The following is a 17,265-nucleotide window of genomic DNA, read 5'->3' as shown; positions in this document are numbered from 1 at the left end:
CCTCAGTCTGAACTGAGTCCTGAGAAAGGCTAGTAGCGAGGCTTATACACTGGCAGCCCCACGCGCTGGACCTGACCACGCCTCCTCCTCGTGCTAGTTGTATTCACCTTGGCTCCTGTGCTGTTGCAATGCGTACGCCGGTCGCGTGCCACTTGAACCACTGAACAAACAGTCACCAAAGCACAACTGGTTGCAGCATGCCGACTTGTTCCAGATGTCTTGAGAGTTTTGAGCACTAATAGAATGTTAGTTTTCTTTCAACTCTGCTTTGAAAATCTAGCACCGGATCGCATGATTACGCGCAAAGGTTCCAAAATGCTCCTCATATAAAATGCATAAAAATAGAGCGTCTTTGGTTCAGAAATGGGACCTTATATAATATATATATTGAATTGTTTCATGGCGAATGAGAGATTGGGGGTATTGTTCATAAAAGTTGGCCACAATGTGATAGAATATAAAATAAGATCGAGGTCAAAAGACAAATAAGGCGTAATTTCATTTTATGCGTAAAATGAGTTAAACGTGTCCCTTTATGGGTGACTCAAACAACTGTTGAATTTTTTTGAATATATAATTTTTAAAAATTAGCTTATACAAGCGAACCTATTAGGCTATACTAGCTTTTTACGCATGCAGATAACCAATTTCTCAAGTGGACCGAAAAGTAGTGCTGAAAGGCAGCTCTCAAACTCAGGCGGACCTTAAAGGCGCTTATCAAAGATGTTAAGATGTAGTTGTTTGCATTGTCTTTGCGGTCCATACAGTATGGGCAGTATACTATAAGGTATACCTTATAGACCCCATTGACTGTAAGTTGTTTGGAACACTGTCGGGTTGGCAGGCACAAGCAGACCCCACAGTCTTGGATGACCCACAGTTTATTGTTAACACTTTTACAACCGCATTTGAATGCTTCGTCTTTCGAAGAATGGAGCTTTGTCCAGCAGAGGCGAATTTCCCACTTTCATTAGGCTAGAGCTAATCATCACCCTCGGAGAGGCGGAACGGAAGGGTAAATCTGAGAAGGGGCCATAAAGACGGACGCATTCGAGGATGTTTTGTGTATGATTTGATACACCCTATTTTGTTACAGTAACGACTCGACACAGTGTATTTCGACAATTTTGTTTTCTTTTAAAGGGCAGCATAATAGAACATGCCTTTCACTCAGAACAAAACCAACCGACTCCACTCATGGGGATGAGTGTGTGTGTGTGTGTGTGTGTGTGTGTGTGTGTGTGTGTGTGTGTGTGTGTGTGTGTGTGTGTGTGTGTGTGTGTGTGTGTGTGTGTGTGTGTGTTTTGAGGGGAGGGGGTAAATTGTGAAAATTTTCTGTGTTGGCTGTGGCATTCAAAATCAAGCCTGCATTGAAGAACCCAGCCCCCACCAACTTTTCTTTTCTTTTTCCTCCTTTTTTTGCACAGCAAGAGAGTTTAGAAAATAAGCGTGGGTTCTATTCAGTTTCCCCCAGTCCTCTCGCCATCGTCGGCTTTCTGAAACCTATCTACCATCCCCTGTCAGTGCGGTTCCAGAGTCCAATTAGCGCTTTGTAAAGACTTGTTTCTACTGCAGATCTTCCAGAGGCAGGCAGAGCGCTCCCTCTATTCGAGGGTTCCAGTCATAGCCGAGTGTAATAATTAATATGACATCTGGGCGCCCGAGTCTCCATTGAAACACCTCTGTCTTTCTGCTTTTGGAGTTCACTGAGACATCATAAAACAAAACTCATAAGGGCCCATTTGTCCTGGGAAATAATCCCTATGTGATATGCGGGATTAATTTTCAATTTGTTAGCTGTTAAACTAAATTGTGGTGTTTATTTTTTTAAATAATGTGGTCGTTTGGGGTCGCCCATGGCACTGACTCTACTTTGTATAATTTCTGCAGGTGCATTACAACAGATCAGTCTTATAATAACGTGAAAAGCCGCCACTGAATGCATTTTCAAAGATGCAAACACAGTGATCACGGTTATCAAAATTCTGATTCATCTTTACTAACAATTTATATACATGAATAGGTCTAAATAAAAAGTTTGAAGGGCATAGCCTATATTCAACTGCATTACCTATTCAATTGTGCTAAAAATAGAGTTTTAGATGAAAGACCATATCTGAAATAAAACATTTGAAGTGGACTATAGCATAGTGTTGTCTAGCTGGCGTACATGACAGTAATAGGGGACTTTAATTTTGAAAGTTTTGGACGTTTAAAATTAGGCTACTTTAAACATCTATCTGATGCTTTTGTTTTACTTATTGAGTAAAAGAAAACTGTTGTGCTATGCATTAATTAATTAATGAGACCTGTCAAGAACATCTGGAGTGAATGGTAATGACCTATGCCATCACAAGGCATCTGAGTAATCTGAATCTACTTCTCTCAGCAGTTAGCCTATTGAAGAGATGCTGAACTGAATATTTATCTGAAATTCCCTACAGTCGATGTGGACAATCATCCAGTCCTGTCTGTGGCCAGTGATGTGCAGCTGTTTAATGGGTCGTGACTACCTGTTCTGGTCTTTACACACACACACACACACACACACACACACACACACACACACACACACACACACACACACACACACACACACACACACACACATAATTAGAGAGACAGATCACCAGTGGTAGAAAAAGTACCCAACTGTCATACTTGAGTAAAAGAAAAGCTACTTTAATAGAAAATGATTCAAGTAAAAGTCACCCTGTAAAATTCTACTTGAGTAGAAGTCTATAAGTATTTGGTTTAAAATATACATAAGTATCAAAGTAAAAGTATAAATCATTTCAAATTCCTTATATTAAACAAGCCAGATGGCACCATTTTCTTGTTTTTATTTATTTACAGAAAGCCACGGGCACACTCCAACCTTCAAACATAATTTACAAACGAAGCATTAGTGTGTTTAGTGAGTCCACCAGATCAGAGGCAGTAGGGATGAACAGAGATGTTCGGTTGATAAGTGCATGAATTTGACAATTTTTCTGTCCTGCTAAGTATTCAAAATATTCAAAGTACTTTTGGGTGTCAAGGAAAATGTATGGAGTAAAAAGTACAATATTTTCTCAAGGAATGTAGTGAAATAAAAGTACAAGTAGTCAAAAATATAAATAGTAAAATAAAGTACAGATACCCCCCAAAAACGACTTAAGTAGTACTTTAAAGTATTCTTACTTAAGTACTTTACACCACTGGAGATCACTGAAAACAGCAGCTCTGCTGCAGTAAATATCCACAGGCTGTGCACTGAAATTATTCCGCACTTCTGAGAATATACCAACAAATGTAGGTCTTTCAAACATGTAGGCCTAATATCTAGGCAAAACAGTGGTGGCTTGGGTTCCTCACTCAAAGTGTCATATGGGTCAGAAGGGCCTTGGGTCCCTAGACAGAATGGATGAGGTGAAATAGTTGGAAAATATTTTGTCTTGTACAACAGCACCCTCTAGAGGATTGACAGTGCATCACCCAAATGCACCCGGACGAGTAACCACTTGATGGCAGTTGTACTTAGTTTTTAAATCTTTTGATTTAATGCCCACAGCAGTTTACCACGTTATTATTTTAGTTTACTGACATTATAATTTATCATTTACACTCATAGAATATTCTGGAATTACTAGGCTACATGTGAGTGTGACAGTCTATATTATGAACAATTGAATAATTAGCTAGGTGGGATTCAGTATTTGTGCATAAATACAAATGCAGGGATTATGTTACAATATCACATTTCCGTTGGCTGTTTCATTTTTTATTTACTTCACAATAACTAACGATATCTGTGGGATTATAATAAATATCGCCACGTGACCATACGAATCGCAAAATACAAAACGCATGAAGTCTGTCTCAAGTATGTTTCCGTACTGTTTTTGTCACGTGAGCGTTGTTTAAGGAGGAGCGTACAAATCCTCAGGTCTTACAAGTTTAGTATAGCTTTCTGTTATTTTTAGTGGTTATGGTTGATAACAGTTATCACGCCAAGTTTAAAAGCAGAAGCAACGCTTAAATATACGCTTTAACACAGCTAACTACTTGACGTTTATCTAACTTGCATCTGGATGTTGCAAATTGCAGCTGTCAGTGTCCAGCTCAGCTGTCAAACTGTTGTCTGGTGATATGCGGTCCTTGAGCTATGTTCAGCTTGTTAGTTTGGATTTCACCGGAACCCTTTTCCCTCGTGCAATTTGTCTTGGGGAGGCGGACAATGACTCAGTAAAATATCAGCAGCTAGACAATTATTCAGCGATCTTTCATTGTGTCCATGTTTTCAGACATAGGCCATCCTTGAAAAAAATGTGTGTAGTCGCAATGCTCACGGCGTTAGTGTATCCACCTGCTAGGGCCAGTTATACATACTGTAGCCTACCAATGACATGTATCAACTCGTTTTTTTGCCAGTTATTTACCCACCTACGTGGCAACATATAAATCATTTTCCAGAAGTCATAAACTGCTCTGCCCACTCTCCAATTGCCCACTCGTTGTCCAGCTGTGCCTTTCTAGTCCCTGTACTGTAAATAACAACTCTTGCTTTAGAGGGTCTCTGACTCATTCCCTCCAGTCACGATAAGAGGGTCAAGAGTGAAATAGTAGATGCCATAACAGTCCTCTTATCACATTCCTTGACCTTCAACATATTTATGACAACATATCTTGTATCTATGGAAACAAAATGTACCCATGGCCTTGACACCAAAACCTTGACATGAACTGTTATTATTTTTGAACAGCTGAATGAACTTATCGTGGGTGACACCAGTGGAAAGCTGCATGTGTACAAGAACGATGAGTCCAAGCCTTGGATCACTAGAGCATGTGTGGGCATGGTAAGTGGCTGCTTAGAGGGCATTTCATCACCTCTCTTTGAGTTCAAATATCGTCACATTTAAGTACAACTGTAGTGGCGTTAAAGAGGGAATTAGAACACCCCTGCCTGCACATCTGATTTCTGTTGTTATTTGAGCAGATGTAGACAAATATTTAATGAATTCTCTTTTTTGTTTCTTCTTTAGCTCACCTGTGTTGGTGTTGGAGACATCTGCAACTACGGAAGGGTGGGTGTGCAGAAACTGCATAGTCCTCCAGTCAGATGAGGAATAGTTGTGTTTTTCCCCCTTGCATCCAAAGAGTGCTATCATCTAACTATTCACCGCCTTAACTCATCCATCAGAAATGTGTAGTTGCTGTGGGTGCAGAAGGATGGTTTCACCTGTTTGACCTGTCTGCAGTGGCAGGAGCCAAGTCAGATTCATCCAGCCAGCAGGAGGCGCTGTTCTCTAATGACCAGAAACCCTGCTTCTCTCAGCACATTTCTGCCAGCACCAAAGTCATCCTTATTAGTGACATAGGTAACCTCTCTGTTCTGCACCCATTTCATCCTAGATGTAGGGACCCTCAATGCAATTGACCGTTTCTGTTTTGACTGCTTTATTCTCAGCCGTGTGTGTGTGTGTTTTGCAGATGGGGATGGGCGCAGTGAGCTTGTAGTGGGATACACAGACCGTGTGGTGAGAGCGTTCTGCTGGGAGGAGCCTACCGATTCTTCAGACCTGAGCTCTGGACAGCTGGTCCTGCTGAAGAAGTGGCTTCTGGAGGGACAGGCAGGTCTATACACAAACATGGAATATGTCAATCAAAGGCTGAAAAACTCCTGAGGGGTTTCCTATGGAGTAATCTAGATGACTCTACTCAGGGTTTTCTTACCATCTTCAGCAAGCTTTACATTCCAGCTCAGGCTTGGTCCGTTCTACGACGGTGGATATTGCTCGTCCGACTGCCGCTAACTCTAACAGGCTAGTAAACGGCGCATGTCGCACATGGCTAGTCGAACTCTTCATTGAGACAATGCTGAAACCTTCATCTATGAATTAATCAGTGTCACATTTTTATTTGTTCTGAGAGAAAAATTCTCTTGCAAGTTCAGCAGGCTATGGTGTGAAATAGGCTCTTAAAAGTGCCGTCTTTATTTTCCAACTTTTCGTTAAGGCCGGTGTGTTTATCAATGCACAAGCACCTTCCCACTCCTATTGATATTTGTTATTTATTAAGTCACACAAAAGTGTTACATTGCGTGAAGTTTAAAATGCATTCTATCATTACTAAATGTGAAATGTGATATCTTAACATTAGTATTTTGTAGCACACAACAAACATTTGATTAATAAAATATTGAGTCAGTCGTCTTCCTCAAATGGAGGGGATGATGCAGTCTTTGCAAGAGGGAGTGAATCTGAGTTAATTGATCCTCAACTCGTGGCTCAGTCATTTCATACAGGGTAAGTGGAGTTAGCTTGCCCAGGAGCAGGTTCGTTCTGAAAGATTCGTTGCCATAGAAATTGACCTGGCTAAAAGCTGAGCTACTTTTGTATGACCGGTTATCCCAAGTTGAACTCTGGCCCGACATATAAACCCCACATAACACTGGATGACTTCACATCCTGTAAAGTGTACACTCTACTATTTCTAATCCATTATTTCCTCCTGTGACAGGTGGACAGCCTGTCAGTAAACCCAGACCTAGAGGGTCTTCCTGAACTGATGGTGACCCAGCCTGGTTGTGGCTTTGCCATCCTGCTGTGCACATGGACGGACACAACAGGGCTCCTCTGAGGCGGGGCCTGGGGAGGAGGCTCCACCCACTCCTGGCAGGTACATACCACTGGACATGCAGAGCACCTAATACTTATGCAGAGAACCTAATACATCTTTAGATGACTAGGTTGGTGTCCAGCACTGAGTGCTGCTGTAAACGTATGAATAATTCATTCCATTTCTATGGCTTTAATGTTTTCCTTAACCCCGTGAGAACCAGTGATCTGCAGGTCTTGAGCTGTTTTAGTTCTTTAAAAAAATGTATCAGACTGTCGTATTATTATTATTATATGCAGTTTAAACAATACTCTTGATGCCATTAACAATTTTAAGCATAAAATGTTGGTAATTTTAGTATGTAAACAATGTGATCGTGTAGTTTTTTGTGTTCCAGGCACACTGAAACTGATGGACAGTTCAGAGCAGTTGAGGTGCTCAGTGCAGGTGGATCACCAGCTTTTTGCTCTGCAGAAGCTGGACATCACAGTGAGTTTATAAAAACAGTAAATGTTTTTTTTTAAGTGACTGCCTGTGACCGTGCGGTTTTTGACTGTGCCTCTTGTCTCCAGGGCGACGGCAGAGAGGTGGTGGTGGCGTGTGCCTGGGATGGTCAGACCTACATCATCGACCACAACCGCGTGGTGGTGCGCTTCCAGTTTGACGAGAACGTCAATGCTTTCTGTGCAGGTGAGATCTCATTCTGAACCACACATTCTTGTCAGATCCCTCACCTATGTATACCTGATTTACGTGATGACGAAGCAAATGATATTGACAGTATTAATACAAAAAATGTTTCCAGCTCATGTCACCATTAGATGGCAGTGTTGGACTTCAGGCTCACATAAACAAGCTACATCCTCTCTATCTCCCACTCTCTCGCTCGCTGTCAAACGCTGTCTCTCCAATTTCTGCACGAGCCCCACTGCCTCTGAGAGCAGAGAGAGATCCTATTGTTATCTAATAAGAGGATTAAAGAAATGGGCAAGAGAGAATCAAATGAAATTCTTTTTGTCACATGCTTCTTAAACAACAGGTGTGGAGTAACTGTGAAATGCTAATTTACGGGCGCTTTTCAACAGGGAATAAATGCAGAATGTGTAACGATGACTGCATGTTGAAGCTACAGACAGGACTGTCAGAGTCAGTGTGTGAACAACACACACTCAGGGGTCATCCATGCTTTGTCTCTGTGGTTATTGGAGTGAAATAGTTCAGCCTCACCACTGTTGGCATTGCTTGCGAAACACACATTATTATAGGCCAGTGTTCACAGGGCCACAGTGATGAGCAAATATTTTCTTACAAGAAAACCTGCATTGTTGGTTAAGGGCTTGTCATTTCATGGTAAGGTCTACGACACCTGTTTTATTCGGCGCATGTAACAAATAACATCTGGTTTGATTTATTTGATTTGAACAATCCTATTTCTAAGCCTCTCCTATTGTCACTGAATGTATATTTTACTGTAATGACTAGGGCCTGGAGTTTTTCCTGATTAAGACATGTGATTAGGGGAAACCCTTGTTGTCTAACCGGCCTTACATGTTGGTGTTTAACAGGTCAGTACACCTGTAAGGATGGCAAGAACAGCCCCTGTCTGGTGTACGTCAGCTTCAACCACAAGATCTATGTGTACTGGAGGGTGGAGCTGGAGCGCATGGAGCCCACCCATCTCCTTAGGGTCCTGGAGGAGAGGCCAGAGTTCAAGGCCCGGCTGGAGCAACTGGGAGTGGGTGAGTTGGAGTTAGACAACAATATAAACCTAAAAGCTACTCTCACTCAAACCATATCAAGGGAAAAAATGAGTTAGTTCTAACCTCCTCCGCAGGCTCGTTACTAGAGAGAGCCGACAGGTGGGCTAAGTAGGTCAAAATACAAAAATAATCTTGCACGTAATTTAATTAGAACACAGCACCAGGTAGAAAGCTCCTGGTTTTCCCTGTCCACCATTTTGTTTAGTTCCCCATTAACTCAGCTAATGCTACCTGACACACAAATAGTGCATGTACTGTTCTGTATTCATGTCCTCTAACTGAGAGTAAGGGAAACAGATTAAATGTGTGTGTCCTCTACTCGTCTAAATGTATGTAAAAACCTGTCCCCGCCAGCAGACTTTTGTTCTGATGCGTGACTGGAGTATTTATAGAGGCAGAGGCTGGAATCCACGCATTCACTCCTGTGGAGCAGACGGGACCACTCTCTACATCTCTCTCTCTGCCTCTCTCTTCTTTGCTCTCTATATCCCAGGGGAATTCTCTCTCAGCAGGCTAGCAACACTGTCAAAGGGCTGCCCAGATTCACAAACACATACATCACACACACACACACACACACACACACACACACACACACACACACACACACTGAGGGACACATCTAGAGACGTACAGAAGTTCCATCACACAGCTGTTCATTGTAGGGTGTGGGTGGACATGCACAGGACAGACTGGGGATATACAGTTGAAGTCGGAAGTTTACATACACCTTAGCTAAATACATTGTTATTCACAATTCCTGACATTTAATCCTAGTAAGAATTCTCTGTCTTAGGTCAGTTAGAATCACCACCTTATTTTAAGAATGTGAAATATCAGAATAATAGTAGAGAGAGTAATTTATTTCAGCTTTTATTTCTTTCATCACATTCCCAGTGGGTCAGAAGTTTACATACACACAATTAGTATTTGGTAGCATTGCCTTTAAATTGTTTAACTTGGGTCAAACATTTCGGGTAGCCTTCCACAAGCTTCCCACAATAAGTTGGGTGAGTCAGTTTTGTAGGCCTCCTTGCTCGCACACGCTTTTTCAGTTCGGCCCACAGTTTTTCTATGGGATTGAGGTCAGGGCTTTGTGATGGCCACTCCAATACTCCAATACCTTGACTTTGTTGTCCTTAAGCCATTTTGCCACAACTTTGGAAGTATGCTTGGGGTCATTGTCCATTTGGAAGACCCATTTGCGACCAAGCTTTAACTTCCTGACTGATGTCTTGAGATGTTGCTTCAATATATCCACATAATTTTCCATCCACATAATTTTCCTACCTCATGATGCCATCTATTTTGTGAAGTGCACCAGCCCCTCCTGCAGCAAATCACCCCCACAACATGATGCTGCCACCCCCTTGCTTCACGGTTGGGATGGTGTTCTTCGGCTTGCAAGCCTCCCTCTTTTTCCTACAAACATAACGACGGTCATTAATGACAAACAGTTCTATTTTGTTTTATCAGACCAGAGGACATTTCTCCAAAAAGTACGATCTTTGTCCTCATGTGCAGTTGCAAACCGTAGTCTGGCTTTTTTATGGCGGTTTTGGAGCAGTGGCTTCTTCCTTGCTGAGCTGCCTTTCAGGTTATGTCGATATAGGACTGGTTTTACATTTTCCTCCAGAATCTTCACAAGGTCCTTTGCTGTTGTTCTGGGATTGATTAGCATTTTCGCACCAAAGTGCATTCATCTCTAGGAGACAGAACGCGTCGCCTTCCTGAGCGGTATGACAGCTGCGTGGTCCCATGGTGTTTATACGTGCGTACTATTGTTTGTACAGATGAAGGTGGTACTTTCAAGCATTTGGAAATTGCTCCCAAGGATGAACCAGACTTGTGGAGGCCTACAATTTTTCTTCTGCGGTCTTGGCTGATTTCTTTTGATTTTCCCATGATGTCAAGCAAAGAGGCACCGAGTTTGAAGGTAGGCCTTGAAATACATCCACAGGTACACCTCCAAATGACTCAAATGATGTCAATTAGCCTATCAGCAGCTGCTAAAGCCATGATGTCGTTTTCTGGAATTTTCCAAACTGTTTAAAGGCACAGTCAACTTAGTGTATGTAAACATCTGACCCACTGGAATTGTGATACAGTGAATTATAAGTGAAATAATCTGTCTGTAAACAAGTGTTACAAAAAGTACTTGTGCCATGCACAAAGTAGATGCCCTAACCGACTTGCCAAAACTATAGTTTGTTAACAAGAAATTTGTGGAGTGGTTGAAAAACGAGTTTTAATGACTCCAACGTAAGTGTATGTAAACTTCCGCCTTCAACTGTATTATACATCATGTGAATAGAGAGAAATAGTAATGGTGTCTTTTTGTAGGCACCACTCTGCCATGGTTCGTTGGGAAAGGCCTATGGGTAAATGAATGGAGGTTTTGGATATACGCCATGAAACAAGGTTGGTGGTAAACACAGGCTTGTTCTATGAGACGATCTTCATCTGCTAACATCACTTTTTTTTGTGTATTCTGAAGCATTTATGTCGTCAGAAAAAGCACACAGTGCACATGAAAGGCTTCATAATTCATAAAGCCCATGTTTACTGCCTGATATTATCTCATCGAACAAAACGTAGAAGATCTCCTAAGCCTGTGTCAACCTCAGACCTTATTTTCGGCGTTTATCCCAAAACCCCGTTCTTTCCCATTCATTTCCCCCAAAGAAACGAACCAGAGGTATCTCTTTTCCGTTTTTTTCAGGACGACAAGCTGCCGAGCTCTATACAGGCTTATCTTTCTGCTACATGAGCACTATCTCCATCTGTCCCTGGGCTCCCACCAATGAATGACATAGACTGCACTACATAATACAGTAGCTAGCTTCCTGTCTGTTTATGTTTGTGTTGCGTATGCACGTACTGTGTGACTGTTCGTTTGTACTATACTCTGCTGCTCTGCATGGCCCTCTCTGTCGGAACCAGTAGCTGCTGTGCTCACAGAGTGACAGATGGTCCAGCTACGGCTCATAATAATGGCCGGAACGGCGCAAATGGAATGGCATCAAACCCCTGGAAACCATGTGTTTGATGTATTTGATACCATTCCCTGATTCTGCTCCAGTCATTACAACGAGCCCGTCCTCCCAAATTAAGGTACCACCAACCTCCTGTGCACGACACTGACAGCTTCTATATAAACACTGCCATCCTGGCTACAGGGCAGACACGCTGTTGAACTGTCTCCTGTTTCAACAACAGAATGAAGCACTAGCAGGGTAAATCAATTTGGCCCAAAGAAATGATCATTAATCCCTTAATTAGCCTCTTGATTAAATCAAAGGTCTGGTGAGCTGACTGCTCGCCTAAATGATTACATAGTCTGCAGATAGCCATTTCAGGTAGGCCTTATTCATAAAAATAAAATAAAAAGATTTCCTAACAGCAGCTAAGCCTAGTGGCTTCCTGTTCCTGCAGCGTGTTAATAATTCAACCCCTGGGCGTGTTGGTGCTCCTTCCTGCAATTTCAGAGAACTGTTACCTAACTCGCCATGAGACACATAGTGGTCATGGAGAAGGGGCTGGGGGGGGGGCAGAGAGAGAGAGGGGGTAGGGACAGAGGGGCAAGGACAGAGAGAGACAGAGGGGGTAGGGACAGAGAGAGAGAGGGGTAGGGACAGAGAGATAGAGGGTGTAGGGACAGAGGGGGCAAGGACAGAGAGAGACAAAGGGAGTAGGGACAGAGAGACAAAGGGGGTAGGGACAGAGAGAGAGAGAGGGGTTGGGTCAGAGAGATAGAGGGTGTAGGGACAGAGGGGGCAAGGACAGAGAGAGACAGAGGGGGTAGGGACAGAGGGGGGGACAGAGAGAGACAGAGGGGGTAGGGACAGAGAGAGAGAGAGAGAGAGAGAGAGAGAGGGGGGGTAGGGACAGAGAGAGAGTGGGGGTAGGGACAGAGGGGGTAGGGACAGAGAGAGACAAAGGGGGTAGGGACAGAGAGAGACAGAGGGGGTAGGGACAGAGACAGAGGGGGTAGGGGCAGATAGAGAGAGGGATAGGGACAGATAGAGAGAGGGGTAGGGACAGAGAGAGAGAGGGGTAGGGACAGAGAGAGGGTGTAGGGACAGAGGGGGCAAGGACAGAGAGAGACAGAGGGGGTAGGGACAGAGGGGGGGACAGAGAGAGACAGAGGGGGTAGGGACAGAGAGAGAGAGAGAGAGAGGGGGGGTAGGGACAGAGAGAGAGTGGGGGGTAGGGACAGAGAGAGACAAAGGGGGTAGGGACAGAGAGAGACAGCGGGGGTAGGGACAGAGAGAGACAGAGGGGGTAGGGACAGAGACAGAGGGGTAGGGGCAGAGAGAGAGAGGGGATAGGGACAGATAGAGAGAGGGGTAGGGACAGAGAGAGAGAGGGGTAGGGACAGAGAGAGGGTGTAGGGACAGAGGGGGCAAGGAAAGAGAGAGACAAAGGGGGTAGGGACAGAGAGACAAAGGGGGTAGGGACAGAGAGAGACAGAGGGAGTAGGGACAGAGAGACAAAGGGGGTAGGGACAGAGAGAGAGAGAGAGAGGGGGTTGGGACAGAGAGATAGAGGGTGTAGGGACAGAGGGGGCAAGGACAGAGAGAGACAGAGGGGGTAGGGACAGAGGGGGAGACAGAGAGAGACAGAGGGGGTAGGGACAGAGAGAGAGAGAGAGAGAGAGGGGGGGGGTAGGGACAGAGAGAGAGTGGGGGGTAGGGACAGAGGGGGTAGGGACAGAGAGAGACAGAGGGGGTAGGGACAGAGACAGAGGGGGTAGGGGCAGATAGAGAGAGGGGATAGGGACAGATAGAGAGAGGGGGTAGGGACAGAGAGAGAGAGGGGGTAGGGACAGAGAGAGGGTGTAGGGACAGAGGGGGCAAGGACAGAGAGAGACAGAGGGGTAGGGACAGAGGGGGGGGACAGAGAGAGACAGAGGGGGTAGGGACAGAGAGAGAGAGAGAGAGAGAGGGGGGTAGGGACAGAGAGAGAGTGGGGGGTAGGGACAGAGAGAGACAAAGGGGTAGGGACAGAGAGAGACAGCGGGGTAGGGACAGAGAGAGACAGAGGGGGTAGGGACAGAGACAGAGGGGGTAGGGGCAGAGAGAGAGGGGATAGGGACAGATAGAGAGAGGGGGTAGGGACAGAGAGAGAGAGGGGTAGGGACAGAGAGAGGGTGTAGGGACAGAGGGGGCAAGGAAAGAGAGAGACAAAGGGGTAGGGACAGAGAGACAAAGGGGTAGGGACAGAGAGAGACAGAGGGAGTAGGGACAGAGAGACAAAGGGGGTAGGGACAGAGAGAGAGAGAGAGAGGGGGTTGGGACAGAGAGATAGAGGGTGTAGGGACAGAGGGGGCAAGGACAGAGAGAGAGACAGAGGGGGTAGGGACAGAGGGGGGGCAGAGAGAGAGAGAGAGAGGGGGGGACAGGGACAGAGAGAGACAAAGGGGTAGGGACAGAGGGTGGTAGGGACAGAGAGAGAAAAAGGGGTAGGGACAGAGAGAGACAGAGGGGGTAGGGAGAGAGAGAGAGGGGGTAGGGACAGAGGGGCAAGGACAGAGAGAGACAGAGGGGGTAGGGACAGAGAGAGAGAGAGTGGGGTAGGGACAGAGAGAGAGTGGGGGTAGGGACAGAGAGAGACAAAGGGGTAGGGACAGAGGGTGGTAGGGACAGAGAGAGAAAAGGGGGTAGGGACAGAGAGAGACAGAGGGGTAGGGACAGAGAGAGACAGAGAGAGGGTGTAGGGACAGAGGGGCAAGGACAGAGAGACAAAGGGGTAGGGACAGAGAGAGACAGAGGGGGTAGGGGCAGAGAGAGAGAGGGGTAGGGGCAGAGAGAGAGAGGGATAGGGACAGAGAGAGAGAGGGGGTAGGGACAGAGAGATAGAGGGTGTAGGGACAGAGGGGGCAATGACAAAGAGAGACAAAGGGAGTAGGGACAGAGAGATAAAGGGGGTAGGGACAGAGAGAGACAGAGGGGTTGGGACAGAGAGATAGAGGGTGTAGGGACAGAGGGGGCAAGGACAGAGAGAGACAGAGGGGGGGGGGCAGAGAGAGACAGAGGGGGTAGGGACAGAGAGAGAGAGGGGGGGGGGTAGGGACAGAGGGGGTAGGGACAGAGAGAGACAAAGGGGTAGGGACAGAGGGTGGTAGGGACAGAGAGAGACAGAGGGGTAGGGACAGAGAGAGACAGAGGGGGTAGGGACAGAGAGAGACAGGGGGATAGGGACAGAGAGAGAGAGAGGGGGAGGTAGGGAGAGAAGGGGTAGGGACAGAGAGAGACAGAGGGGGTATGGACAGAGAGAGACAGAAGGGGTAGGGAGGGAGAGAGAGAGGGGGAGGTAGGGAGAGAAGGGGTAGGGAGAGTAAGGGAGAAGTAGGGAGAGGGGGTTGGGAGAGAAGGGGTAGGGAGAGTAAGGGAGAAGTAGGGAGAGGGGGTTGGGAGAGAGAGAAGGGAGTGGAATAGAAAGAGGCTCAAAGAGAGGGAGATGTTAGAGAGAAAAGGAGTGACAGACTGTAGCTAGAGAGAGAGAGGTCCTTATGGCTAAACCCAGTTTGCAGTGCGACATCAGTTTATTGCTGATAGATAGCGCTGCCTGTGTGTGTGTGTAGCTGTCGCCTGTCACCAAGTCTGAGTTCCACACACAATGGTAGACATCTTCACCCACCCATCACAAATAACAACCAAACGCATCCCCCTTCTCTGACTGTCGACAGACCTGAGGTATTATATATGAGTCATTTCTTAATAACACGGAAGGGAGTAAAGTAAATGTATCTACAGTGTGTTTTATGTTTATCAGGAAGCTTATTTTCTCTGACTTCACAATGTGACAATGCAGGATAATTCTGGCTGTTGCTGTACAAGGCGTCGTGAGGAGAGATGCATGTTGTTATACCTATGGGGACTTTTATCTCTCTCTGCTTGTGCTTATTTCTGCAGTAAATGAATAACCCGAGCGGCGTTGCCATGCAGACGGTACAGTTGACTTTGTACCACCACTCTCAGGTGTTTCACTGTGGCAAGCTGAAACATTTATGTTAAGTGAACCTGTGTACCTGTCTGCAGTATGTCATTACTATGTAAATATGGGTTTGAACAGCACTTACAAAGTTGGGCCCTCAACAAGAAAGCTCAGACATGCAGCTACTACATACTGTCTGTCTGCATCTCTTGATTTAACATGCTGCCCTAATGCATTTTCTTTAAGGGGCCAGCTATATGAATGGCCCATCCGTAATGCATGGCATCCTGCTTCTGCATGATGATGTCACACTTTTTTCTGCATTACCTTCCCTAAGCAACCATGGTCATGCATTCTAAACTCCCCAGTTTAAGTGAATGCCGGTAGAAGAGCTCCTCAGAGCAGCAGGGAGCTCCTCCACTGGCTCAGCCGTGATTTATTCATCTAAAGCAGTGCTCTCATCTTGATAGAGGAAATGATGGTTGAAATGACTAATTATGTATACATTCCAATCAGAACTGACTAGTCCAAATGCTATAATGTACTGTACATGTGAGTTTTCTCTCTTGCTCCCTTTCCCAATTGTATATAATGTAGTCAGGAGTTTAGTAACAATGAAGGTCTGTTCCTTAGTTCATTCAGTTGTACAAATCTCCAGGTGGTGGGAACGGGCCATCTCCAGATTGTCGGGAATGTTGATTTATGCTGACTGGCCTTGACTTCGTGCTGATAACGCGAGGGCTCAAGAGCTAGAGGGGCCCTCTGTTTGTGAAATGGAACGTTTGGAAAACGCTGACGTCATTTTCAGTTTATAACCTGTGGAAATGTGTGTAAGCATTTAGTACTCTCTGGAATAAAACGCTCTTACCTGGCTTTTAAGACTGGTCTCGATCTACTTCATGCATAATTAATGAACTTACACCTCATTAATGAATTAGAAACGAGTGCGATTTTGGTTTTGGCAACAAAATACATAGGAATCTAGAATTCCTCTATCACATCTACATTTCAAAACCCCACTAAAGACAGAGTTTAATACAGAGCGACTCGGTCGAGCCACTGCGGTCGTTCGTGAGGAGTTCAGTTTTTTTGTTGTGGCCCTTCCCTGCCCTAAGGCAAGATGCCGGTTTGACAGAGTTAATGTAGCGATGGGTTCAACCACCAATATTTATTCCCGGCTTTTCATCTTGTAAATTATACCAAATGTGGGCCATTTTAGTCCCATTCTCTCTGTCTTTTTGTTCTGTGATCGTTGATCCTCAAGGATCTGGAGTGGTACTGCTGTTACATAATTACCAACAGCGTTATGTAACTTGACCATCAGCGTAGCAGCAAGACTGTACTCTTGTTTGTCAGTTTTGTATTGCAGAGGACTTCTAAGTCGAGGCAACAAGTGTAAACGCTGGCTGACTGCTGGATGGGTCTATAAGGGAAAATCCTATATCAGCTTCTAGTCTGTCTACTCTGGTTCTCATGTATTATAAATGAGGAGGGACGAGTGGAGGACTCAGTGGCTGCCTCAAGTGTGTACTGTATGTGTGTGTCTAGACTCTGGGCTCAGGTGTCTCTTGGGTATCCTACTCTGGAGCTCCCCTCCCCTTTATGGGCCAAGGCCCTGCAGTGCAGTGTGTACCAAAGCATGGACACTTTGTTTTTCATCTGTTTAGTTTCACTTCTCCAGGTTAGAAGTTGCATACAGGTAGCTGCCAAAATAATGGAAACAAAGGGAAATTGACAGCAGGTGCTTCCACACAGGTTCCTGAGTTAGTTAAGTGTTTAACATCATGCTTAGGGTCATGTAAAAAAATTAATCTGGGCAGGCCATTATTTCTCCTACCATGACTATGCCCCCATAGGATGACTATGCCCCCATAGGATGACAATGCCCCCATAGGATGACTATGCCCCCATAGGATGACTATGCCCCCATAGGATGGCAAAGCCCCCATAGGATGACAAAGCC

The 17,265-nt window shown here is 45.3% G+C and overlaps 1 protein-coding gene across 1 annotated transcript; it reads left to right on the top strand.

Annotated features, from left to right (window-relative positions):
• Nucleotides 1-4,727: 4,727 nt before the first annotated feature.
• On the top strand, nt 4,728-16,181 carry LOC115133804 (KICSTOR complex protein ITFG2-like; the record flags this gene model as incomplete). Its single annotated transcript, XM_029667285.2, is given in 10 exon segments — nt 4,728-4,841; nt 5,028-5,069; nt 5,186-5,363; nt 5,476-5,615; nt 6,505-6,603; nt 6,605-6,659; nt 7,001-7,092; nt 7,176-7,293; nt 8,169-8,342; nt 15,961-16,181. Coding segments are annotated over 10 exon segments (1,053 nt in total), but the record flags the coding sequence as incomplete, so codon positions are not given.
• Nucleotides 16,182-17,265: the final 1,084 nt, after the last annotated feature.

This window comes from Oncorhynchus nerka, linkage group LG8 (genome assembly GCF_034236695.1).
Source record: "Oncorhynchus nerka isolate Pitt River linkage group LG8, Oner_Uvic_2.0, whole genome shotgun sequence".
In the NCBI taxonomy this organism is placed as follows: Eukaryota; Metazoa; Chordata; class Actinopteri; order Salmoniformes; family Salmonidae; genus Oncorhynchus; species Oncorhynchus nerka.
This window is presented reverse-complemented; position numbering and strand designations above follow the sequence as displayed.